The sequence below is a fragment of the Peromyscus eremicus genome, chromosome 1 (assembly GCF_949786415.1).
Source record: "Peromyscus eremicus chromosome 1, PerEre_H2_v1, whole genome shotgun sequence".
NCBI classification, from domain to species: Eukaryota; Metazoa; Chordata; class Mammalia; order Rodentia; family Cricetidae; genus Peromyscus; species Peromyscus eremicus.
This window is the reverse complement of record NC_081416.1, coordinates 3,401,827-3,429,379: the sequence shown is the minus strand read 5'-3', so window position 1 is coordinate 3,429,379 and position 27,553 is coordinate 3,401,827. Positions and strand designations below refer to the sequence as shown.

At 42.3% G+C, this 27,553-nt stretch overlaps 1 protein-coding gene across 1 annotated transcript in view; it reads left to right on the top strand.

Moving 5' to 3' along the window:
* Atrnl1 (attractin like 1) overlaps window positions 1-27,553 on the top strand; it is a 582,942-nt gene that overhangs the window by 462,785 nt on the left and 92,604 nt on the right. The window contains exon 28 of the mRNA XM_059256021.1: window positions 21,155-21,269. Within this exon, the coding sequence (XP_059112004.1) occupies window positions 21,155-21,269 (115 nt within the window). The remainder of the gene's footprint in view (window positions 1-21,154; window positions 21,270-27,553) is intronic.

The window sequence follows — 27,553 nt, the reverse complement described above, 5'->3', positions numbered from 1 at the left end:
CGTCTACTGCTCCCTCCCCTGCCTCCAGCCTCACAGCTCGGCCATGTGGCGCGTTCTATTTCTTTTAATGTATACCTCTGCTTCCCACTGTCCGTCATACACCCAAGCTGCCCTGTTGGAGTTGCTTGTCGCTTCCTTGTCTTGCTGTGGCTTGGCAGCCCTCCCTGGAGACTTCCCTAAGCTCGGTACCTGCTGCTTGCTTGAGGGAATGCCGGAGGAAGGACCCTTGTGTAATCCATTCCCTTCCTGGCAACTGCTGCCTTCTCTTTCCTTGTCCGCGTTTCCCTTCCATATCTCTGCCATACCATTTTTGTGTGTTTATAGCTGTGGACTCAGAACTTCTAGAGAAGGGAGAACTAGGAACCTGGGGTGTTCTCAACAGATTTTCTACCTTCCCCACCACCCCCCATTTTGGGGGGTGCCTCACTGTGCAGCTGTTGCTGGCTTGGAACTATAGACCAAGTAGTCCCAAACTCAGCAAGTTCTACCCGCCTCTGCCTCCTCAGTGCTGGGATTAAAGGCATGCACCACCATGCCCAGCTTTACAGTGTTCTCTCTGTCTCTGTCTCTGTCTCTCTCTGTCTCTCTCTCTCTCTCTGTCTCTCTCTCTCTCTCTCTCTCTCTCTCTCTCTCTCTCTCTCTCTCTCTCTCAGCAATGCTAAGGACTGAACCAGGGCTATATATGCACCCTTGGAGTCCTACTTCCCAGCTCAATGTATTTTCTATTTTTAATTAATAGGAATAAATCTAGATGAGTATAGAATGAATGACCAGCATGGTACAACCCAGCGCTCACATGAATGCATGTAAGTATCCCTCCAGTGGGAAGGATACTGGGGTGAGACAGAGTGGGGTGTAGTGTGCCCACATGAAGAGAAGGAGTGTGCTAGCTCCCCGCCCTACAATAAATCCTAACTCTTAGAGTCCTGGTGTTACCATGTGTGAAGTCCGAGAACACATGATCCTCTTACCACCTCACACAGTAGCTGCCAAGATCAAATGAGATTTAGTTGTTAAGGAAAAAAGTAAACCTGTTACTGCTCAAAGAGACACTAAAGTTTCTATAGCTACCTGCTGTGAACTAAAGGCACCGTGAAACTTTACAGCAAACACCACAAAAAATAAATACGATTAAATTCTCTGACAAATAGTAATTTCATCTTATTTAAATAGTCTTCTTTTGAGGTGATCTCAGAAAATATGGACATACTTACAGAGATTAATAGGTGCAAACTTTCCTTTTATGAAGTAAATAAAAGGAGAAAGTCAAGGTTGTGGGAAACTTGTGAGCTTGTGGTTGCTACAATGAAGAAATCAGCTTATACTTCCATCTCAACCTGAGTTAGGCTCTGTGGATGAGATGTGGTGTTTTTAAGATGAAGCTTGGACTGGGAAGAGAGCTGGAGAGCACTGGGCAGGACATCCTGGCTGGAGATCTGTTCCTAGACAGGATCTACAGTCATCCCTTCCCACCTCTACCCACCCAGGTCATCAGACCCAGGGGGCAGTGCTGAAGGATGGCAGGCAGGTCTGGGACACTTCTTTCCAACCTGGCATTCTTCTCAGCCTTGCTTCATTTCTTCAAGACTCAAAGCTACTCAGAGTTCCAAGCTTCAGGTCTTGAACTCCTGTGTGTCTAGCATCTCCTGTGGGCCTGGGTCTGGTCCTAACTTGTTCACTCCCTTTCACAGGGAAAGAACACATTAGGAATTAAGGATTGCTGTCCTTACCATGCACGTCAAAACAGCCTGTGACTCTGCCCCGTGGTTCTCTTCACTCATGCCATCCTTGCTGGCTCCACAGCCACTGCTGATGCTCAGTGCTGATGCTCAGTGCTGATGCTCAGTGCTGATGCTCAGTGCTGATGCTCAGTGAGCTTTAGCCTCTCACCCACTCTGACCCTGGACTGTCCAACCCTAGCCCTGACCAGAGCAGGAGTCAGTTTCCACACGCAAAAATGAACAGCCAAGAGAGGCCATTAGGCAACAAGAGAATTCCCTTCTCTAGGGACAGGGAGCATCCCTACTGTTTTCATGCAACAGATATCATTGTAAGTATTATTATTTTCATGGGTAAAAATTCTTGGGCCTTGGAATATTTGAATATTTGCCAAAATTCCCACATTTTATTAAGTAATAGAGCTAAGATTCAGGCTCAGTTTCATGTTGAATTGAGAACCTGCTTGCAAGAGCTTCCTCTATGTCTGTGCCACACCAGAGGTGCACAGGTGTCACAAGTCAGAAGGGTTAGGCTAAGTTAGGAGAATGCATTATTCTTGATGGAAAAATGTCTGCTACATTAGACAGAACATTTAAAAAGGACACAATAGAAGGTAATAGGTTGCGTTTATTGAGCACTTCCCTACACCAGGCAGTATCCTAAATTCAAGTGTCTGATCATTCAGTTCTCATAACAGTCCGGTGTAGTAGGTGGTAATCATTTTGTCAGTTCACAGATAAGGAAATGGAGCAGTTTGGACACGTGTCAGGGTTACAGTCTGTGGCAGAGTCAGGAGGTGATTCCAGGTGGTGATGCCTGTCTTCATCGGGTTCTCATTGCTGTGAAGAGGCATCATGACCACCATAGCAACTCTTATAAAGGAAAACATTTAATTGGGGCTACCTTACAGTTCAGAGATTTAGTCTGTTGTCTTCATGGTAGGAAACATGGCGGCATGGTGCCGGAGAGAAAACTCAGAGTTCTACATCTGGATCCATAAACAGCAGGAAGAGAGAGTGACACTGGGCCTGGCTGGAGCATGAAAACCTCAGAGCCCACCCCCAGTGACTCACTTCCTCCCCACACCTACTCCAGCAAGGCCACTCCTCCTAATAGTGACCAAGCGTTCAAACACATGAATCTACGGGGCCTTTTCAAACCACCATAGTGCCTGAGCCTCTTCCTTTCAACCTCTCCCCACGTTTCACCTCTGTGTGATTACTGCTTGAGCATGTCACTCCTGTACCCAGTGGATGCCTGTGGAGCAGAATGTCATATAACTCAAGTCGCCTCGGTCTGTCAGTGTTTCTCAGTGGCTGCTCATCCCACTGCCAACCCCACTGGGGACAGCTTTCAGTGGCCACATATTTCTTTGTTTTTATTGTACTTTCTATAATATATTTCAAAGCATCTTATCCCTGAGCCACATTATTTTAGATTCTGTAGCCACTGGATCTAGCTGTAATTCTTTTCTGAACCTTTAGAGCTCATGTTCCTGGGTGTTTGTGTACTTGTTCAAAACTGTAGCATTTGTTATCAGCCCTTTTTTGACCTCCCCGCTTCTCTCTGTCCCCATGACTCTTCACTTGCTGTCAGACCGCATGGTCAGTAATTAGACAAAGCCTTATATCCTCACCCTCTTCAGACGATCAGAACGTGTGTTCTATTGCTTTGCTCTGCTCACAGCCTGACAGTTCCCCGAGGAAGCCACTGCCTTTGGAGTTTCAGTGGGTGGTAGTCCTTAGGCCCCGGGACAGTAGGATGCAGGATCCATTTGCTGGATTCCACAGGTCCTGTTTCCTGTTCTACTCTGTTTTTCCAGCTCACATACCTCTCCTGGGCACTGTTGCTCTGTAGACATGTCCGCTGTCTTAGCAGTGATCACTCAGGTCCTATTCTTACTTGTTCCTGCATCTGCTTCTGTTTCTGTGTTTCACCCAGCAGAGCCTTGCCTTCCTCTTGTCTTTCACCTTTCGTAATCCCTCCACCCACCTTGCCCGGTTCTCTCTCTGCTTCCTTCCTGCATCCCAAGCAGCAAAATGAGGCTGGAGAAAAATGAAACACATGCACATACAAGCACACACGTACACACACATACACACATGTGCATACAAACACACACTGTATATTCCCCAAGTCAGTCCATTAGTCTCCTTGCTGGACACCAGTCCTAGCTCACCGTGGGGGCCTTTGTCTATGGTGCTCTTATCTGTGTGGTTTCTAGACCTGACTTCACACCCTGGTTTAAGTCATGCTCAAACCGCACTTCTGCAGGGTGTTTCCTAGTCACCATTTATAATGTGCCCTCCCACCACTGGATTGTCCCAGTGGTCCGCTGTCACATCTTCCTTGTTTCTTAGTCATTCTTTTCCCTTCTGTGAAGGGAAAGACCCTGTTTATCATGCCATGATCATGCCTAAAGGCCAAAACAGTGTGGTCCAAAGTTTGAATTCCACCATCTGCAAAATGAACGGTACGTGTGTCCAGGGATTGTAAATGTTAAAACGGTGTGGTCACTCATGGAGTTCTTATCCTGTCACCATTCAGCTCCCTTCTGGTGAGGTCCAGACAAGAGTATCTGCCTTTTTATCCCTCTCTTGGCTCGTCCAGTTAAGCAACATGATCGGTCTCCACACATTCTGAATGAAGGAGCTTCCCAGCAGATATGAAGCTAGTGCCAGATCTGGGACCTGAATTATGCAATACCGCCTTTGTTTTTTCTCTGATAGGCTGTATACATTGCAGGACTACAATCTGATACCTCATATGTCATTCTGCTACCTGTGGGGCGTTTACCCACCAACCTCACAGTTCCTCAGAGTTTTCTTGAGTGCGAGCAGCAGGAAATATTAGATAGAAGGATTTATTGTGGAGAATATTGCGGAGATAAACAGATAGAAAATAAAGGATAGCCTCGAGAGGGCCTGGAACCTTTTCCAACGGGCCCGACTGTTTCTGCCCCAGGGTTTTTATAGAGACGCCAAGGGGTGGAGCAAAAGACCTCCTCCCCCAGCACAGCCAAGTGCAGACCATCTCAGACACCTGCATGCAGGCCCGTGGTCCTAATCATCCTCTATGCGGACCTGTTGGGTAAAGCCACGAGGAACCCGAGAATGGGCTCCCACAGCTACCCCCTACCAGGTTTCCATCTTTGAAATTGGAAATTCTACCTCAATTTGTATCTTTTTTTTTTCCACAGTGATAGGATCTACTCTTTATCTTAAAAGTATTGATGGAAATGATTCCCCACCCCACCATTCAGTCTTCCCAAAGGAGCAACCAACAGCCAATAAATGGCAATAAATAGTAGTTGATATTATTGTTGTTATAAAAGAAAAGGCATAAAATTGCAGTTTGTGGAAAGAGTTTAGTTTAGGAGGCAAAGGAAGGAAAAGTTCCTGCCTTTCCTTGTGATGCCTTCTAGAACCCTAAGATCAGCTGGGGAGCTCATCCTCACCACACTGCATGCCAAACAAGGATGACCACCTTCTCTGGAAGCTTTGACTTATAAACTAAGATACAGTGAATTCTTTGAATAAGAAGCACGAAAAAAATTCCAGCACTGCTTACTTGGTTCTCTAAACTGCTGATATGGCCATAGATTTAACAGTAAAATAGTTTTTGTCCTTTTTTAAAGAGAAAAATTACCATCAGAGTTGCTAGTCCAAGTAGAAAAATTATAGAGGCAGGCTGTGGTCCTGAAGAGCAATCTCTCTCTTAGAGGGTTGACCAGCCAGTATTATAGCGACCTCAGAGAACTCTGGGAGAAATCAAAACACAGGTGCATCATGACTGTAATTGCTACATCGATCTCTTCTTCTGCTGTCTTCAGCTTCTTCTGTGTCGTAAAGATTTTAGTATACAAGTCTTTCATCTGCTTGGTTAGAGTTATCGCAAGGTCTCTCTCTCTCTCTCTCTCTCTCTCTCTCTCTCTCTCTCTCTCTCTCTCTCTCTCTCTGTGTGTGTGTGTGTGTGTGTGTGTGTGTGTGTGTGTGTGTGTGTTTTGAGACTTATTGTGAAAGGTTTTGTTTTCCTGGTTTCTTTCTCAGCCTGTTTGTCATTTGTAGATAGGAAGGCTACTGATTTTTATGTGTTAGTTTTGTATCCTGATACTTTGCTGAACATGCTTATCAGCTGCAGAAGTTTCCTGTGGAGTTTTTAGGGTCTTTTATGTATAAAATCATATCGCCTCCAATTATGGATGCTTAGGCTTCTTCTGTTCCTATTTTATCCCCTTGGTCTTCAGTTATCTTATTGCTAAGACATCAAGTCCTGTGTTGAGTAGGTATGGAGAGAGTGGGCAACTTGTCTTATTCCTGATTTTAGTGGAATCGCTTTGAGTTTCTCTCATTTACATCAATGTTGAATGTGGGCTTGCTATATATTGCCTTTATTATGCTGAAGTATCCTTGTATCCCTAGTCTCTCCAGAATTTTATTATGAAGGGATGTTAGATTTTGTCAAAGCCCTATTCTATATTTAATGAGATGACTGTGTGGTTTTGTCTTTCAGTCTGATTATGTGATGGATTATGTTTGTCTATATATGTTGAACCATCCTGCCATCTCTGGGATGAAGCCTATTTGGTAATGGTGGATAATCTTTTTTTTTTTTGTATTGAAAATAGATTCTTCTCTCATACAATACATCCTGACCATAGTTTCCCCTCCCTCCACTCCTTCCAGCTCCCCCATCCCCTGCCCTAGATCCACTCTCCCTCTTTCTACTCTTCAGGAAAGAGCAGGCCTCCAAGAGATGACAGCGAAACACGACAAAACAAGATACAGTAAGCCAAGGCAAAAGCCCTCATATCGAGGCTTGACAAGGCAACACAATAGGAGAAAAAGAGTCCCAAGAGCAGGCAAAGGAGTCAGAGACACACCCACTCCTACAGTTAGGCATCCCACAAAAACACCAAGCTAACAGTTATAACACACAGGCAGAGGACCTGGCAGACCCATGCAGGCCCCTTGGCTTGACACTTCATTTTCTGTGAGCCCTGCTCAGTTGACTCAGTGGGACATTCTCCTGGTGTCTCCCATCCCTTGTGGCTCCTATAATCTTTCCTTACCCTCGTCTGCAGAGTTCTGTGATCTCCAAGGTTAGGGGCCCAATGGAGACTTCCAGTTTAGACTCTCTCTGCGTAATTTCTGGCTGTGGGTCTCTGCACCTGCTCCCATCTGCTGCCAAAGCCTCTCTGATGGTGACTGGACTATAAAAAAAGCCAATGAAACAAAAAGTTGGTTTTTGAGAAAATCAACAAGATAGACAAACCTTTACCAATGCTAACTAAAAGATGGAGAGACAATATCTAAATTAATAAAATCAGAAACAAAAAGGGGGACATAACAACAGATACTGAGGAAATCCAGAGAATCATAAGAACATACTTTATAAACCTGTGCTCCAACAAATTGGAAAATCTAAAACAATGGACAATTTTCTTCCTACATATCATTTACTAAAGTTAAATCAAGATCAGATAAACAATTTAAGTAGACTTATAACCCCTACTAAAATAGAAGCAGTCATTAAAAGTCTCCCAACAAAAAAAGCCCAGGGGGAGATGGTTTTAGTATAGAATTCTACCAGACTTTCAAAGAAGAGTTAACACCAATACTCCTCAAATTATTCCATAAAATAGAAATATAAGGAACATTACCAAATTCATGTTATGGGGCCACAGTTACCCTGATACCCAAACCACATAAAGATTCAACAAAGAAAGAGAATTACAGACCAATTCCCCTTATGAACATAGATGCAAAAATACTCAGTAAGATACTTGCCAACCACATCCAAGAACACACCAAAATGATGGTGAATGTCTTTTAGATTATTAGTTCTTGTATTCAGTTTATATGAGTATTTTGTTGAGAATGTTTGCATCTATTATGTTCATAAGGCAAAATGCTCTGTGATTTGGGGGGGGTGGGTCTTTGTATGGTTTATGTATCAGGGTAAGTGTTGCTTTATTAAAAGAATTAGGCAATGTTCCTTCAGTTTCTATTTTGCAGAGTAATTTGAAGAGTATTAGCATTAATTCTTCTTTGAAGGTCTGGTAGAATTTTGTGCTGAGTCAATCTGGCCCTGGACTTTTTTTGTTTGGGAGAATTTTAATTACTGCTTGTAATTTCACTAGGGATTATGGGCCTATATAAATTGGTTATCTTATCTTTATTTATTTCAATAAGTTATATATAAGAAATATATCAATTTCTTTTCTGTTTTCCAATTTGGTAAAATATAGATTTTTAAAGTATGTCCTTATGATTCTCCTGATTTTTTTGATGTCTGTTGGGACGTCCCCATTTTGTCCCTAATTTTATCAATTTGGATCTTCTTTCTCTTTTATTTAATTTGGCTACAGATTTATCAAACTTATTGATTTTTCTCGAAAAACCAACTCTATTTCATTGACTCTTTGTTCTGTTTGTTGTTGCTTTTATGTTACTGATTCAGCCCCAAGTTTGATTAATTTGTGCCATCTACTCCCTTTGGCTATGGCTATTATTTTGTTTGTTGTTCTTGACCTTTCGGGTATGTTGTTGCTAAAATGAGCTCTCTCTATTTTCTTTTAATGTAGGCACTTAGTGCTATGAACCTGCCTCTTAGAAGCCTCTTCATTGTGTCCCATGGGTTTGGTATATTATGTTTATTCAATTCTAAAATGTTTTTAATTTGCTTCTTAATTTCTGACTTGACCCATTTTTTTCATTCAGTAGTGAGTTACTCGGTTGGAGTTCATATTCTTTCTTTTGTTTCTGTTGTTGATATCCAGCTTTAATCCATGGTGGTCACGTAGGATGCTGTTATTTCCATTGTCTTACATCTGTTAAGATTCCCTTATGTCCAAGTGTGATCAATTCTGGAGAAAGTTCATCAACTGCTCAGAAGAAAGTATATTTGTGTGTGTTTGGGCGAAATGTTCTACAGATGTCTGCTGAGTCCATTATATTTGTGACATTATTTAACTCTGACATTCTCTGTTTAGATTTTGTCTAGGTGACCTGTCTATTGGTGAGAGTTGGGTATTGGAATTTCCCTCTGGGTGTGTCAGGGTCAATGTGTGATTTTGGCTGCAGGAATGTTTCTTTTATGTGCTTAGGTGCCCTTGTGTTTGATACATGTATGTTTAGAATTACAATGTCCTCTTGGTGGATTTTTCCTTTGATGAGTAAGTAATGCCCATCCCTATCTCTTCTGATTAGTTTTTGTTTGAAGTCTGTTTTGTCAGATATTAAAATGGATACACCTGCTTGCTTCCTGAGTCCATTTGCTTGAGGCTGGCTTAAGTCCCTTTCTCAGCCAATGAGAATTCTTCTTTATAATCCTGAGTACTGTAGTAGTATTGGGGTGTGCTAACTCTTTGGGACTGAGCGGCTCATCTTCCCAGCTCAGAGCACAGTCCTGCAGGGAACCTGCCTCTTCCTGTGTCAGCCCCATCCCAGGGAAAGACTTATTCCACAGGGCAGCTGAAAGGCCTTCAAAGACCCATCAGCACAGCCGCAGGCCTTTGCATGGGGGGGGGGGGTCAGCACAGCTGCAGGAATCCACATTGGGGGTCAGCACAGCCGCAGGACTCCGCATTGGGGGTCAGCACAGCCGCAGGCCTTTGCATTGGAGGGGGGGTCAGCACAGCCGCAGGACTCCGCATTGGGGGTCAGCACAGCCGCAGGACTCCGCATTGGGGGTGGCCTGTGCATTCTTCAGCGCTGCTGTCTCCACCCTACACAGACACAGATGCTGTTCCTGACGCTGCTTGCCAGTAAACCTGCTTCACACATCTCGAAGAGGCAGAATCTGTTTCCTAGGGAACCTCACATCCAACATAGCCTGTGCCTACATTCTTAGGAGCAATTATGATGATTTCTAAGTTTACTAATGTCATTAATTGCAGGATGAGCACAAAACTCTCATAGTTAAGTGAGTTTCTCTGCTGACCTTTGCCATTTTATCTGATATTTTGCTTATTTCTCAGATGAAGGTAGCTGAATGCCCCCAACACTGTGTTGGTCACCATTTCAGTATTATACCAACATGGTCATTTCTAGGCAATGGAAGAAGATAACAGGCAGGCAGTGTTGCCTGGCTACTCTAGTAGATGCTGGTTTGTGACTAGAGACACTGTGTTGGTTTCCCAAGGCTGCTGTGAAAAGTTACTACAAATGTGCAGCTTAAAACAGCAGTTCTCTGGACCAGAAGTCTGAGATTAAGAGGCTGGCAGAGTTGACTCCTTCCAAGGTCCTGAAGGCAAGTGGGTACTTCGTCTCTTTCCTGGCTGTGGTAGCTGGCTTCCAGCTGACCATGGTCATTCCCTCCTGGTGGACTCATCGCTCCAATCTCTGCCTTTTTCTTCCTGTGATGTTCTCTTCTGTATTGTCTCTGCGTGGCCTCTCAAGAGAACATCAGGTCTATCCTACTCTGCTATGATTTTTTAATTAATCCTAATTAATTGCATCTGAAAGGTCTTTGTATTGGTCAGCTTTTGATCTCGTGACAAAACAGCTGAGAAACTCACAGAAGGAAAATGTACTTAGCTCACAGTTTCAGATGGCTCAGTCCATAATGGCCAGCCCCATCACCATGGCCAATTGTAAGGCAGGAGATCACAACCAGGAGCATGTGGTGGAGCCACATTGGGTGCCACAGAGGCAAGGAAGCAGGGAGGGAAAAGATGCCCTTTAAGGAACACTCTAGTGACCTCCTCCTTCCAGCAAGGCCCACTTTATAAAGTTTCCACTGCTGCTTACCAGCTAGTTGAGCCATGAATTTATCAGTGAGCTAAACACAGAGCTTTAAGCCTTAGGATTTAATGACCTCTCAAAGGCCTCACCTCTGGGGATCAGTACTTCAGCCCTGAGGCTGAGGTCAGGCAGTTTTGAAATCCAAAATTTTAAAACTGTATTTCCACACAAAGGAACATGCTAACATTCTGACGGCTGCAAATTTGGGGGAAGATTTAATTTACCACAGACCAGAGGAGAAACATCCAAGGTTTACTTCCGCCTTGGTACCAGTGTTTATGCTGTTGGTATCTTAACTGTGCTCTTAGGCACACTGATCCAGATGTGTGCAGTGGGCCACACCCAGTGACAGAGGGCTCCTTGGGGATTAATCAAGTAGATAATTACTGTCACCGAGAGAGAGTTTGTAAAACAGCAGGATTGAAACTAGGGCAAGGGTCATTACACAGACTCTGACCATTAATTTTTAGTCATACTGAAAACGGAGCTTTGGGATTAAGATTTATTCACTCTCATATCCTTCACTTGCTAATACATGTCAGTTGTGTGCACATGGTGAAGTCATGTGACAAAAAGCCCCAAAGGATGTTGTGTAAATATATTTAGTTTTGACATGTAAGGATTCCACACACTTCAGGCCATGAGCAAGTATGACAGATGCCATCTGTGGGTTCCATTGCGCATGGGGGATGATGTCCTATATACCTAGAGGAAAAATCACTTGGCCTTTTAGAAGCAGAAAAGAACCCTCTGCCTCTGTTTTCTCCCATCACCCATTTCTATCTCAACCCACTTCACAATAAAATCAAGGACATTTTAATATACATTATATATCATTAATATATATGTATCTCTATATGTGTGGATGTGTGTGTATATTTTATATAGATATATGGATATAGTGTGGTGATATTGTGTCCCCCAACATATTGTGCACCCTAATAAACTTATCTGGGGTCAGAGAACAGAACAGCTACTAGACAGACATAGAGGCCAGAAAATGGTGGCACACATGCCTTTAATCCTATCACTTGGGAGGCAGAGATCCATCAGGATCTCTGTGAGTTCAAGGCCGCACTGGAAACAGCCAGGCATGGTGACACACCTTTAATCCCAGCACTTGAGATCTCATGTCTTGAGTGGGAAAGACACACACCTTTAATCCCAGGAAGTGATGGCAGGAAGCAAAAAAGGTATATAAGGTGTGAGGACCATGGACTGGAAGCTTTTTAGCAGCAGTTCAGCTGAGATCCATTTGTGTGAGGACTCAGAAGCTTTCAGTCTGAGGATTCGTGGAAACAGGATCAGATGAGTTGTTGAGGTGAGGTTTGGCTGTGGCTTGTTCTGCTTCTCTGATCTTTCAGAATTCACCCCAATAGCTGGCATCTGTTTTTTTTTTTTATTAATAAGACCTTTTAAGACTCATGTTACAATATATAGATGTAGATATATATAAAATAGAGAGTGAGCGGGCAAGAAGAGGCTTCCTGGGCCAGTCAGAAACATTAAAAACACACCTAAAAAGCCATTCCTGAGCATATCCTCACATAAACTATTATACTCTCTTCTTGGTAAGCAGGAAGTTTCCTGTAGCCTGCGTATCTCTAAGAGGCTTTACCTCAGGACTTTCTAACGTTTGCATTGATTTCTAATCATCTTCTCTACCATAGAATAATGTCTGAACTTGGAACTCGCTTCCTACTTTAACTCATAAACACTAGAATACTGGTCTCATCCCTTTAGATCCAGTCCAAGACTGTAAAAGTACCCAGGAAGGACAAGAAGAGACCTTGACACACAAAGCCCCAGGCTCCCCTGCCATGGTTCACCAAACCAAAGGAGAGGAAACAGAGTTAGTGAGGTTGACCCAGATGAAATTGCTGATATTCAATTAATTTTGACTAAGAAAAATTACACTTGTGAATTATTTAACCTATTATAAAAATTTATAACCTCACAAGTTAGGTTTTATAATCTCTGTTTTCTGTATGGAAAACTTGAGGCACAAAAAAGTTAAATAATATACCCAAGATCTTGTCTGGTTTAAAACTAAGTCTGATTCACATGCAAAAAATCATTTAAGTCTAATGAAATATTTCTAGACATTATAGTATGATATTTCCAAATTCTGTTGTTGAGGTCTTGAAATTGAACACTCTAATCTGCTCTCAGATCTCAAGGAACAGGGGCTTGTTACAAATTTTGGTCCATGTGATCGGGAATGTTGGAGCTAGGTAGCACTTGGAGTGATGTCGGTGGGCTAACCATATCCATAGTAACAGGAGAGATTAGGGTGGAGAAAGGAGCCCTTGAGAAGATCATTCAGTGTGTGTATCACTGTCGTGTCCTGTGGAAAATCATCGACGCTGTTCACTGGCAGCTGCGCAATCCTTGCTTGCCTTTGTATAAAGAACAAATAAGCATCAAGCATTCAATTCTATTTCCTATTTTGTGGTCTAGTTGAGAAGCAGAGAAACAGTTATTTCAGATACTCCAAATAGTGAAGCTCTGGTCCTTGTAGGGTTAATGTCTGGCTTTCTAGGAAAACTGTCATCCAGAATGACTCATTCTCTCTGTCCAGGCAAGTTTCACTCTACAGTGCTGATGTGCATTTCTGTACAAGTTAAATAAGCTCTTTCATTCAGAATTTTGACCATGTTCTTCTTACTTGTAATAGGTTGTGATTGGTATAATAATCATAGTAGAAAGTCATTTATTATGCTGGATCTATTAACATTTGATTCCTCATTAAGAATATTGCCAAATCTGCACTTCATTCTTTCTGCTGACACTGAGTTTTCACAGTGCTTCTTGATTTACTTTTATGGTGGAAGTTTCAGAAGTAAATGTTTTAATTTAATGTGCTCTAAGCCTAACAGTTTTCCCTAGGACACAGTGATTCCCAAGAGAGGTTTGTGGTGCCGGTCTGAGAGGATCTGCATACCTTGATACACTGACCAAGCCCCAATCCCAGCATCTCATCTCGGCGCTTAGCAGAGACTCAGACCTGGCCAAGGAGAGTGTGAGGGACTGATGAGGGCCCTGTCTTCTTCTCCTGGGACGTCTAGCGGTTTCTCAGACAAGCCTTCTGCGTTGTTCCTCTCTGTTCTCCATGCTTCCTCAGTTTCCTGGTGAACTGCCCATCCTCCTGTGTCCCCTCCACTCTCACTTTCAGGGTTCCTTGCATATTTATAGAGAATTTCTCTGTCAACACCTAGCTACAGTCAGCTGTGAGGGCACTGGCTGCACCACAGTCAACACTCTACCCTGATGCCTACCGTTACCTTTTGAATAGAATTGTCCTGGCAGCCATGTTCCCAAGGTGGCATTTTGCATTAATGACACATTATGCTTTGGAATAAACTAGTCTGAGAAATCACAACACAATCTTAATTTAACTTCCTTGTTGCTGTCTATTGATCTGCTCCACATTGAGGTTCTGCTCATATCTTCCCACAAGTCTCAGAGGTTTGCCTTGCCTACAATTTGGAAAAGAAAGAAAAGGAAACATGCATGCATTCATGACTATCCACTTATTGTGTGTGTTAAACACACCTTGGTCTTAGAGAAAGTCTGTTCTGTGCAGCACATGAGGCCCACAGATAAGATCTGATGAAAGCAGAACCCACTGTGAATAAACGGAACATCCTCAGCAGCTGTGCTGATGCGCAGCACGAGGTGTTTGGCATCGGGGATGTGCCTTCCCACGCAGAATTCTCACCTGAAAAGCTGAATTTCTTAATTAACTCATTTAAGCCGTTAACAGAGATTCCTAAACTATCACTTTGCCCTCAAATAGCTTCCTTTTGAGTTGATGGAGCAGAGAACAACTCTACAGCTAAGTGAGAGCTGTGTGGGTGCTATTTTCAGGACAGCTGATCTACCATGTCACATACTTGCTATATGTCTGTGGATAGCTACCTAAATTCTTCTAGTCCTTGTGTCAACACTGGGAGTAAGCCTCCTTCAGCTTTATCTTACCCATCAGACATTTGAGACAAGAGAAGTGGTTTGACCAAGCTCACATCTGGATTAGAGAACAGCCTGAATCCAGAGCGCTGGCTGCTGGATTTGCCTCTCATCACCAGCATAACTCCCATTGATCCCTGAAAGAAGCGAACTGCTCCACCGGATAGAGCGAGAAGGTCCTGGAGTGGCCCAGGATGGCCTGGACTAGTTCCTGAGGGTAGAAAGGATGGAGCTGGGTCTTCTGGTAATGGGCGGTGCCGGCCTCTACGCTAGGTGGGCCGAAAACATGGCAAAGGCCCAGCCCTGTGCTTGAGCGAGACAGGAAGATGACTGATGTGGCCAGCACACCCGTTCCTCATTTAGCACTGCTTTTCACAGCCTGGAAAGATGGTCTCCATTTTCAGATTCACACGTGAAGCATGGTAATTAAATTGCTTTTGTGCTGAGATGCTGAGAAGAATATAGATTATTAAAACTCTCCTTATGGCAATTATTTCATAGATAATCTGTGTCAAGTGTTTGAAAAGTACTACCAGGAATCAATTTTTAAAGATGATCCATTCAAAACCACCTCCTATCAGCATTTATAAATCGTTAACCAATTCCAACAACATGAGATCACACTGTTCCGTTTTTCCTTTGGTACGTAACTCCTGGGCTGTAAAACTGACACTAAGGTGGCTGCTATCACAACTGAGCCTCCTCACTCCCAAGTCCCTGCCATGTAGTAAAAAGCAAGTTTCAATCAAGCAACATAGAATACTACAGACTTGAACCTTCAGCATACATGAATGGTTTTGAATGTGCGCCTTTATGTAATAGAACAGAGACACATGGAGATGTGTCCTCAAAGGAAAGTACTTAGTATGATGTGAAAGTAATTGACAGTTGGGTCCTTCAGAGCCTCCAACCAGTTCTGTGAGTTGTTTATTCCTTTACCTGTTCCCACAGACGGTACCTTTTTCTCTCTGAATAGACTTCCAGAATGGTTTACCCTTGTTTTTGAGGGTATTCCATCAGCTTAATTTATTTTTTTACTGAGGATTCTCCTACTGAATGAAGCCAGCTAATGTACCTTTTTCATTTATCATTTCATGTAAGGGAAAAGTCAATCAGTAAAGAACATGGTTTCCAGCCTCACCCATTTTTCAAGACTGACAGTGAAATCCAAGAATCTGATTTTGGCTTCTGGAAGCCTGGGACTTGCTGATCCTATGGAATCCAACGTATTTGATTAGCTATAAACAAACTACTGCACTGACTTAATTCAAGACTCAGTAAATTAATTCAATTTTATTAATGTGACTAAAAAACTAAATTTTCTATCAAGCTAAACAGTCATCAAACTGCAAATGACAAACTGTTCATATTTATAGAGAGGTCTGGTAAGAATAGCATTAAATACATGTTAGAAGTGAAACGCTGGAGTGATTAATGTGCAGTTGTTTGCATTTTTAATAGTTCACTCATATATCAGATTAGTATTTGTGAATACTATCAGACTATTCTTTCGCTGTCAAAACACTCATTACTGCTGACAGCTATAACATAGCTGCATTAATCCTTAATTCCTTGATTCAATTTTCTAATTGCTTTTTTGGCATGCGATGGTGGCTACTCAGGCCCATGTGATCTTATTCATCATATCCCATAAGAATGTTCTTTAAATTATAACGGCCATTAAAAGTGCCTGAGCAGGAAAAAAACATTAGCAAGCATTAGAAATTTTAAATTTCATGATACTTAGGCAAAGTACTAGGTACTGCTATGTCAGATATTCTAGAGTTTGTCCATAAATTATATAAATCATAGTCACAAATTATTAAAGAGGAAAAGGACCCTGAAAGTCACTCAGCCTACTGGTTCACTTTACGTTTGGAGGAAGTGACGTCGTGGCACACGGACAGACAGTGCAAAGCTGACCCGGGGACTCGCTTGTTCCAACACTCGTGTGTTTTTGTGGCTATGTGGGGGGTGTTTGTGTGGATGTGTTTATGTCAGGGGTGTTTCTTGTGGTTTTTTTAGTGTGCTTTTTTCCTTTGCTATTTATTTTTGGTTTGTTTCATTTTTGTTTGCCTAGTTTTTTGTTTGTTTGGTTGGTTTGGTTTGGTTTGCTTTTTTTTTTTTCTAAAAAGAGAAAGAGAAAGGGCTTAGAGTTTGGTGGGTGAGGAGGCAGGGACAATCGGGGAGGAAGAGTGGAAGGGGGAAAGCGCAATCAGAATCTATTCTATGGAAAAAATTGTTAAAAATTCTAAATAAAAAAGTGTATAAAATTATCAAATGATTAATTAAAATATTTTTAAAATAAATGGGCATACATATATAATTTTTATAACTAAAATCCTCAGTTGGTTTCTACTACTCATAGCCAACTGAAGGGATGAGAGAAGCCTTGAATTTTAAAAATGTACTCTTAGTAAAATTGTATATTTAGAACGTAGAGTAGCCTGATAACATTGCGGCTAGAATTTCAATTAAAAACCTACGTATTCAAATCCTGATCTGCCCCAACTGCCTGGGTTACTTGGCAGTATCAGCTGACCTCTCTGAACTCTAGTTTCTTTATCTGTGTAATAGAAAATAACACTTTCTCCTAGTAAGACAGCTACATAGTTACACATAGCAATGTGTGTGAAATGCTTAGCAGCACACAGAGTACCTAAAGTACTCAGTACATGTTAGTAGTTGTTATTTCCAGTGTTTTATTGTCCCTCCAGTACCCTTAAGCGGATATTGTCATGTCGTCGTACTGTTGGCTGGCTGCTGCCCCTGTGACAAGCTTACTGGCTCCTATCTCCTCTCTTTTACTCATGTGGTATTCACCACAACATGCTACAGACAAGGCAAAGACTAACTCAGGCCTGCTCGGGAACTCATGGACACCCAACATATGCCCCAATACCTGTATTAAAAGGCTGAGAGACACGTCCCCCAGGTCAGCATAATGCTTGGGCATTTCAAAGAGAGGGCGTAAGAATGAGAAACTTGATTTGGGTGGTATTAGGTGGCACACACCCACGACCCCAGCACTGGGGAAGCGCCAGCAGGAAGACCATGACCTCCACGGACAGCTTCATAGCGAGGTGACACCGATGTGGCTTTGAGGGGTGTCTGTCTGACCACCATCCTTATGGTCTTGCTCTAAACCTTCACTTCTTACCTATGAATCCGAACCCTGCACATGAGTGAGCAACTGGTCTGAGAGCATCAGATATTCTGTTAAACCCGAGGCTTCCATGCCACGGGCTTCCAGGGATGACCTCTCTGGGGTTTCCGAGCAGGTGAAGAGGAAACCTTTAGCTAGCTTTGCCCTTTGGCGTGTTCTAAACCTGCAGGGACTCATGTCACAAATGACAGTCTCACTTTCAGAACATATTATGTTTCAAGATATATCCCGAAACTATTTGTGATTCCAGAAGCTTCTCTGGTTATTTGTCTTTAATAGCTAAAAAAGACTGGGAAGGATTTGCCATAACATTTGTGACCCGTCATAATGACGACTTGAAAAACCTCCAGCAAAGCAGCAGTTCCGTGTGGGTGTCCATGCCGCGTGCTTCCTGAACTAGGGCTGCAGCGTGTTTTATCATTGTCAGTGTTTTCTACACCAGCTCTCTGCAGCACAACAAACAGGAAATGCCTTGCAGTCAGTCCTGCTGCCGAGTGCTGCAGGCAGCAGCAGATCTGAGTCTTATCTCCCCTCAGGGCGGCCCTGGAAAATCCACGATAAATTGCAAGGTTCTCTGAGCGTGTTATGTCATTGTGAAGTGATGGTGATTCACAGTTATATGTCTGTCACAAAACAACTGACAAACCTCAGGTTATCCAAAATATTATCATGTGTAGCATGTTGCCACTTTCTTTTGTAAATTTCTAATGTTATATAGTGTTTCTTTCCTTTTTTTAAATTTAAAACCCCATATTTAAACTGATATTGTCACAAATTCTTTCACAAAATTTTTAATTATGTGAATTCCTTCCAGAAGTGTCAAAGAACTGGCTAGTAACTAATATTTTAAACATAATAAATAATTCATGTTTTGCTAATATCCTTCTATGAAAATTCTTGGAGCTGAATATAGACCAAGTTGTAAGCCAATTTGCTTTTAAAATAGAATTTTAATCTCCTTTTTTTTTTCTGGAACTCACTTGGTAGCCCAGGCTGGCCTCGAACTCACAGAGATCCGCCTGGCTCTGCCTCCCGAGTGCTGGGATTAAAGGCGTGTGCCACCACCGCCCGGCCTAATCTTTTACATAGCTTATCAACACAGAGAGGTTTTTAAAGGTATTTTCTATATGATCACAGCAAAAGTGAGAGTGAGAGAATTAGTCTAGGAATGATTCTACAAACTGGGTGTTGTGGCACGCGCCTTTAATCCCAGTGCTCAGGAGGCAGAGGCAGGTGGATCTCTGTGAGTTCAGGGCCAGCCTGGTCTACAGAGTGAGTTTCAGGGCAGCCAGGGCTACACAGAGAAACCCTGTCTCTTCTTCAAAAAGAAGAAGAAGGAGAAGGAGAAGGAGAAAGAAGGAGAAGGAGAAGGAGAAGAAGAGGAGGAGGAGGAGGAGGAGGAGGAGGAGGAGGAGGAGGAGGAGGAGGAGGAAGAAGAAGAAGAAGAAGAAGAAGAAGAAGAAGAAGAAGAAGAAGAAGAAGAAGAAGAAGAAAAAGAAGAGGAGGAAGAGGAAGAGGAGGATAGTGATTCTACAGATCTACAGACTAGGTCTTCCATAGGCATAATGGCATAATTCCTGTGCCATGGTCCGGTTTCTCATGCCCTTTGTCCTCCGATGCGGTCTCTGTAGTTTAAAGTGTTGCATGATTAAGCAGTATTCCACCAGAAACTCACAGTTAAACTTACAGTTTACTAAGTTTTCCTTCAGTTGGTCTTTTGGAATTTACAGTCTTTCCTGTAGTGTTAAAAGGTAGGAAGCCAGGTGGCGGTGGCACACGCTTTTAATCCCAGCACTCAGGAGGCAGAGCCAGGCCATCTCTGTGAGTTCGAGGCCAGCCTGGTCTATAGAGCGAGCTCCAGAACAGGCACCAAAACTACACAGAGAAACCCTGTCTCGGAAAAAAAAAATGTAGGAAGGTAGCCTGGCAACAAGATTCCCAAATGGACTCCCAAACCATTGATTTTTTTCCTAAAGCCCCACACCAAACCACACCATTTCTCAAAAATCTTTAGTCATATTCAAATTCTGCCATTCTAGTTTCTGTAATCAGTTTTTTTAATGACTTTGGATAAACTAAATGTATTGCTTGTTGCACTTAGAGCTAGAAAACAAAAAAGCAAAAATAACCTTGTCTGTTGACACCAATCATCAGTTTTTCTTATATACAATGAAAGGGATTTTGATATTTCTAATAAATTACTATCATTTAAACCTGGAATTCATTTTACATTCTCTTGGTATATTTTAGCAAATTGACCTTTACATCTATTTTGCATCTATTAAATTAAAATACATTTCAGTTGCCTAGAAATATGGTTGGAAATTTCATAGCATTTTTTCAGTTAGTCTTGCCATATGACAAGCCTATTCTCTAAATATTTACATCATTGGATAATACCTATGTATTTATGCTAATTCTGACTTAACATTTTCAAAACTTAATCTGTTAAATTAAATGTAAACTTTAAAAGTATCAGACCATCAGATCGTGTAACTTGGTGCCAGTAAAACAGCATGGCTGATCGCACTATCTTGAACATTTTAATGCCCTTCGCTTCCCACCCTGGCCGCTGCCACCTTTGTATTGAAAACTTCCAAAATATATCTATAGGAGGAAAATTTTATACATGAGATTTATGTTGCTATAAAGGAGAAATCCTTTATAACCACATAAAAGTGTTGTAACTGGGAACTCAGTCTACGTTTTACATAAAAGGAGACATATTTTATCTTTAATGCGTCATTAAGCTTTCTGGAAATGGCAATATTCTAGAATATTCTAGGTGAATGACTACATATGTCTATATTTCTTCAAAAGTTCAAATATCTTCGGTAGAAAAAAACTGAATAAATTATTTGTTCTAATAATTGAAGGTATTTTTTCTGTTATTTGTCTTTCTTCTATTTAATTTTTGCCTTTATGCAGAGGTACCACTTTGACATATCAGCTGACTCCCACCTGTAATTCTTCAAATAATGTAGCCCACACTGCCATTCCCAGGCTAAGATGATAACCTGTAATGTCTCAAAAGTCACTTTAGTTATTTTGAGCCCAAAATATGCATATAATTGTGTGCAAGTGGGAAAGAGGTGAGTGTGCAGGTATGTGTATGTGAAGTGCATGTTTATAGATATATAGATACATAGATAATGGAACTCTCCATTATATATGGAGTTCCCTTAAGCCACATATACAGAAATAAAGAACAGAGATGTGGTCACTAGGTCAGGAAGGGATAGAGAAGTTGGCATAGAGCAATGACCATAAACCTAGGTTGATAAGGTGACTGAATCTAGATATCTGTTGTACAGCAGGAGGGCTGTATGTAACAACATTATATTGTCTGCTAAACTGCTAAAAGGGTAGACTCTTGAATGTTGGCAATTTGCTTGACATTGGCAATAATGTCACTTGTGTTTGGTGTATTCAGCATGCATACATGGAACTCGTCTTTAAAGATAGATATGCCAAATCTATTTGCAAAGAAATGCAAAGAAAATTAGCCAGGCCATGTCACCTATGCAAACTTACAGTGGGTTTTCCTTTTCAGGGTGCACCTAAACCAATAGCCATAGAACCCTGTGCTGGGAACAGAGCTGCCGTCCTGACGGTGTTCCTGTGTCTACCGAGAGGATCATCAGGCGCTCCGCCCCCTGGGCAGTCAGGTATGATGCATGAGCCAACAGTAGTTAAACCCACTCGACTGAGAGGACAAAACAGCTGCACTGAAGTCACTGTTGTCAGGACCCTTACCTGGTTCTAACTCAGAACATGATAATGAACTCTTATTAGCATGTAAACTGTCACACAAATATGTGCATTCTATGCTTAGGCATTCACCAGTGTTTCCTGTATAAACACCTGTTGATGTATGTGTATTTGTGTAGTGTGTTGTAATTTGATTGTTGTGAGAACACTCACTAGCACGGAAACAAGTTCTTGATGCTTTTGGCCAGCTTCCTTTTTCCTAGTATGTGTGGCTTATAGGAAGCCAAATTGTAGCTATGATGAAAACTTTGCATTGTTGATGTGGAACCAACCCAGGGGAGTGTGTGTTTAGGGGACTCAGTGCCATCAGGAGACAACAGCTCATTGCGAACATCTCGGTGTGAGTGGGATGGGCTAGGCACTCTCTTTCCCTCAGATGAGCGCAGTGAGTCCTGTTCTGAATCACAGTTCCCTGCCTGAAAAGCATGTTTTAGTTTTGGAGCTGATTGTTTAAGTATGGTCTTGGAGTTTCCTCATAGCTAGGATGCCATCCATACTGTAAACACACTCAATGTGAATGTAATTGGTAGTCTGATCACATGCGACACTCATTTCTCTGTTTACATGTTATAGTCCATCTATCCAAAAGAAATTTTTTTATATTATGATTGTCTTTTCTGGTCAACTCTAAATGAAATGAATGTTTTCAAGAGCAAGAGAGATTCCAGATCTTTCTCCTCAATTCCTTTATACATAAAACAAAGTGCCAGGGTCCTGGCAGCTTCTGTGACTGTAATGGATAATGAACTTGCCTCTCTACTTACTTATCTTTGCTTACTCCCCAACTTAACTTTGACCTTGCCGTGGTTTGTATTTATCCCCTCCCAAAATGGAAAACATACCTCTTTACATCTTTTAAGCTCTAAGTATCTTGTGCTACCAAACTACCCTATGTGAACAGTTCCCAACAGCCTTCAATTCCTCATTTACAACACTCTTGAGGTCGTCTTAGTGCAAGAATGTCTATCCAAAAGTCAACAGTAAATGTTTACTCAAAAAAGAGATCCTATGCACACCCTCTTGAACACTGGGTGGGTGTCTGTTCTTTCAGCACTCCCCCGGTGAACAGCGCACAGGAGAAGCTTTGACACTGGTCAGATGTGATGGATATTTATAGTTCTGTGCCCAGCTAATGGAAGCATGGCTCTAAAGCTGGGAAGATTTCCAAAACAAATACTTCACTAATGAAAACAAGCCAAGGTGATATAGACCAAGGTTCCTCTTGATCCCTGACAAGCTGCCTTACTGACGGGGAGAAGTAAAGGCAGCTGCCAATGTTCTCTCTGTCCCTTTAACCTCTGAGATCCTCTTTGCCTGGTTTTAAAAAGCCTCGTATTTGTGTGGACCATCACTGTAGCTGTTTGCTTGTAGGGGAGGCATTATGATTCCTCGTGATAATGCTGCTTTAGCCGTGGTGTTTACACAATGCTCTCCTATTTTTCACATTTGATCTTCATGACAAGGCTGTGAAATAGGTAATATAGAGCTCTAAGTGACAGGAGTTAGGTGTAGAAAGCACTGTGATTCTATGCTCAAGGAATAATTGGAGTTGGGGAGACAAGGGTAGAGAGCAGAGGAAGAAAAATATTACTGCTAGCCGTCCATCTGGAGCAGAGAACTATTCTCTATAATTAACAGCCCACATCTTCATAAATTGAAGCATTGGAATTGATGATGATGATGTCTACAGGGCTGCTCTAGGTAGGTAGATGAAACACTGAAATAGTTCTCATACTTTCTCCAGAGCCTGGAAAGTGAAGGATGTGGTATGTGTCTCTGTGCATTATTCAAGACAATCTTGTTGCTTGTTTCGTTTTTAAAAAACCTAATAAATTTGCCCAGATATTCTTGGAGGAGTAAGAATGTTCTTTGGTACTATCCTTCAAGATACATGATATACTAATGGGTGGATAGGATGATGGTTGATTGACAGGTATGAAGCAAGCAAAGTAAAAATGTCAATGGGAGACTCAAAAGTGATGGGAATACCAGCATCCATTATGTTCATTATAAAATTCAACTTTGCTATATCACTGATTTTTTTTATAGTAAAACCTTTGGATATAATAGAATAGCAATCTCGTGACTGTGCTGGAAAGCAGAGTCTGTGGGTGCCTTCAGGACAGCCACCTTTCCCAGACCTGTTCTCGCCCATTTAGCACACTAATGTTGAGGGTGGACCTTCCTCCCAAATCCACTCAGACTGTCACAGACTGTCTCCATGAAATCGGTCACACATAGAGGACACTTACCAGGCTTCTGAGTCTTCTTTGGTCCTGTCAGGGTGACAGTTAAGTTCACCACCATACTCTTTCTTAAAATTTGCATTTAGCACCTGGCAGTAAGTGTCAAGAAACACACTCTAGTGACCATCTCCTGCAGGGGCAGCTAGTGCTCTTATGGGATTCAAAAGTGCTTTGCCTCTTTCTACTAACAACTATTTCTGTAATATTTAATGAGCAGGGGTGTCCTTTTTGTGTATGTCTTGAAAATGTGAACTGCCTTTGGCCTTCATCAAATCTGAGATCAAAAGAAAAACTGCATGCCCTCTGGATTACTCAGGTACTAATCTTTTTCTTGGTATTATCTGTTCACTTTTTAAAAAACATACAAAGTAATGGGTTTCCTTGGGACATTTCTATACAAATATGATGTCATTAAACTTTGTTCTTATTTGCCCTCCTCATGGTCTTCTTTCCAACCCACTGCTCTCCCGTTCCCTTTCTCCTGCTTTCTCTACATAGATTCTATTCTCCTTTCTTGACACCTCCTCTTTAGACTTCTTCCTAATCTGCTAATCTTTCCAGGGTGTGAGTGAGTGTGTATGTGTGTGTGTGTGTGTATGTCTGTTGTGTGAACATGTGTATAAATGTGTGTGTCTATATATACGTCTGTGTGTGTGTTTTGTTTTTCTATATATATTTCAGTGCTCATGAGTAATTCTCCCCTTTGGTGGCTTATAAGTAAAGCACACGATATTAAATGGTTTTTTGTTTGTTTGTGTTTGATGTCTGTAGAGTTGGACTAATCAGGTACCTTGCTCATCCAGCAAGCGTGTGTTTCCTGTGAGCAGCCTTGCCAACTACACCAGACTCTGAGGTTACCGTGAGATCTGTACTGTTGGCATGTGTTCACCATGCAGCCCCTTTCTCTCCTCACCTCACAGTTGCTGCAGAACCTGCATCCATGAAAACATGACACATGAAGTAGCTCTGCTGCCTGACACTGAACCAAGCTTGTCTCCAGTCACTCAGACAGTACTGTCACCAAGCATTTTAGAGTCACATTAGGATGAAATGTGGACAAAGGAAGTAGACCTCTGGAGAAGCACAAATTAGAAAAGATAATGACTACTGACTCTGATGGAAGATTATGGATTCCACAGTTTATGAAGTCCTCCTAATGAGAGGCAGCTTAACGTTCCTCACTGGATTAAAAGTCCCAGGGCCCCAAACGTCTACTGATAGAATGAATCCGTGTGCTTCAACTAAAACCAAACTTTTACTGTGACCCAGCCTCCTGCATGACTTATTTTTGAAGATTTTGTTATTGGTGTGTGTGTGTGGTGGTGGGACACGCACATAGTGCAGCACATGTGTGAGGTAAAAGGCAGCCTTATGAGGTCTCTCCTTTCCTTCTACCTTTATGTGGGTCCCAGGGGTGGAATACAAGTTACACAGTTAGTTCAGCTGCTGACTCCTCAGCATATGTGGGATGTCTGACATTAACAAGGAAAACAGTGCTGGGAAGTCTAAGACTGTGGTATCTCAATTTAGGTTTAGACAGTTGGGCAAGATGACCAGACATTTTTGGAATAATCTACAAGTATTGCATAAAGTTTAAAATGATATTCTAGCCACAGCGTCATTGATTCATTTCCTGTTTAAAGCAATGATAAAAAAGACCTTTGAAGTTAAGAGAGGGGGGGGGCTAACAATTCTGGGCCATCTGTTGTATTAAGATACATAAACATGCATGTGTATATGTGTGCACACACACAAAGTATGTACCCGTACACATACATACACACCATGCACACACATATATATACACAAACATACTTACTGCTTCCAGACCCTTTGTGAAGCTGCTGTGACTCCCCTTTTTATCTGAATCTCCACAGAGAGTGAATAACTTGGCCAGACTCCATTCAGCTAATAGATGAGTGAGCTGGAATTCAAACCCAGGGCCTTTGGACCCTCAGCCTGTAACCACTGTGACCTCAATACAAACATGAGGTGCTTCTATATATAGCTCTCAGTCCTGATAAAAACAAACAAGCAAACAGACAAACTTAAATCTAGTCAAGAAAGACATGGAGGGTCTGTGCTAATCAGTGGGCTGTGGAGAGCAAGCCAGATTCATTGGTCTTTCCTGGTGATTTCACTGTAGAAATTTGATAAAATGCAAATATGTGCTTGTCATACCATACCTGCTAGGAAAGCCTGGTTCTGTGTGTCATGACAACAGGAGTGTATGGTGACATGAGAAGAACTCAGCATGTCAGTTATGGCAACAGAGTTACCAGTCCTGAGGTGGGGACCAGGCTCGCCACTAACTAGTTGTGGTGATAATGTGTTCCCCAATATATTGTGCACCTTAGTAAACTAATCTGGGGTCGGAGAACAGAGCAGGCACTAGACAGACATAGAGGCCAGAAAATGGTGGTACACACGCCTTTAATCCTAGCATTCCAGAGGCAGAGATCCGTCTGGATCTCTGTGAGTTCAAAGCCACACTGGAAACAGCCAGGCATGGTGACTCACGCCTTTAATCCCAGGAAGTGATGGCAAGAAGCAGAAAGGTATATAAGGCGTGAGGACCAGGAACTAGAGCTGGTTAAGCTTTTAGGCTTTTAGCAGCAGTTCAGCTGAGATCCATTTGGATGAGGACTCAGACAGAGGCTTCCTGTTTGAGGAAACAAAATCAACTTAGAAATTGGAGAGGTGAGGTTGGCTGTGGCTTGTTCTGCTTTTCTGATCTTTCAGTGTTCACCCCAATACCTGGCTCTGGGGTTGTTTTTATTAATAAGACCTTCTAAGTTTTGTGTTACAACTCACTGTGTCATTTTCTTGTGACTGGGCTGTAGTCTGAAGATTCTCTGACTCACTCCAAACTGACTACACAGCTCTTTCTTCTACAAACTGCTGCTGTGTTTATTCGGTCATTTAACGGGTGCTTCCGGTTGCCTGGGACCAGCAAGGAATGTTTATTTTCCCATGCACCCCTTACCAGTGACAAAGATTAGTTAGCTTCTGTCTGAATCAACCTTTCTGTTACTGTGATAAACACTGTGACACAAAGCAACTTGGAGAGGACAGGGACTGCCTCAGCTCACAACTCTGAGCTCACACTCCATCACTGAGGGAAGTCAGACCCTGGAGCAGGAACTGGAGCAGAGACCATGGCTGCTCACAGGCTTGTTCCCCCTGCCTGCTTTCATGTCCCATGCAGGGCGAGGGCCCAGGGGTGGCACCACCCTCAGTGGGCTTGGTACTCCCACATCAGTCATTATTCAAGAAAATAATGACTGCTTACAGACTTGCTTACAGGCAATCTGTTGGAGGCGTGATTCTAGCTTGTAGCAAGTTGACAAAAACAACCACAACCTAGCTAGCACAGTGTCACTTTTAAATGTGTGTGAGTGTGTGTGTGTGTGTGTGTGTGTGTGTGTGTATGTTTGTGTGTAAAACCTGAGTCCATTTAGTGTTGCTCTTTTAGGGCTGACCGCTTGGTATTGGACCAGCTGGGGCTTCATCCCTGAGGAAGACTGATTCTTTCTCTCAGCAGTCATTAGCTGTCTTGTGAGATTTTCTCCCTCCACGGTGGCATGTCAGCTGGTGCTGTCATTGTCCAGGTCTTGTGTGGGCAACCACAATGCTGAGATTTCATGGGTGCAGGTTCATTGTCATGGAGAGAACAGACATCCTGGCGCTCTGCCCTTTGGGTCTTTCTGCTCTCTCTCTCACAATGTTCCCTTGGCCTTAGGTATCAGGTTTGTGGATCTCTCCGTTGGAGCCTGGCACTCATGACCAGTTGGTCTCTAAATTCTGACCTCTTGTGGATTTCTGTGATGTCCTCGTCTGCTACAAAAGAAAGATGCCTTTTTGATAAGACGTCAGAGCTACTCTTATCTGTGAGAGTAAGGACAAATGTTTAGAATGCAGTTAGACATTATAGT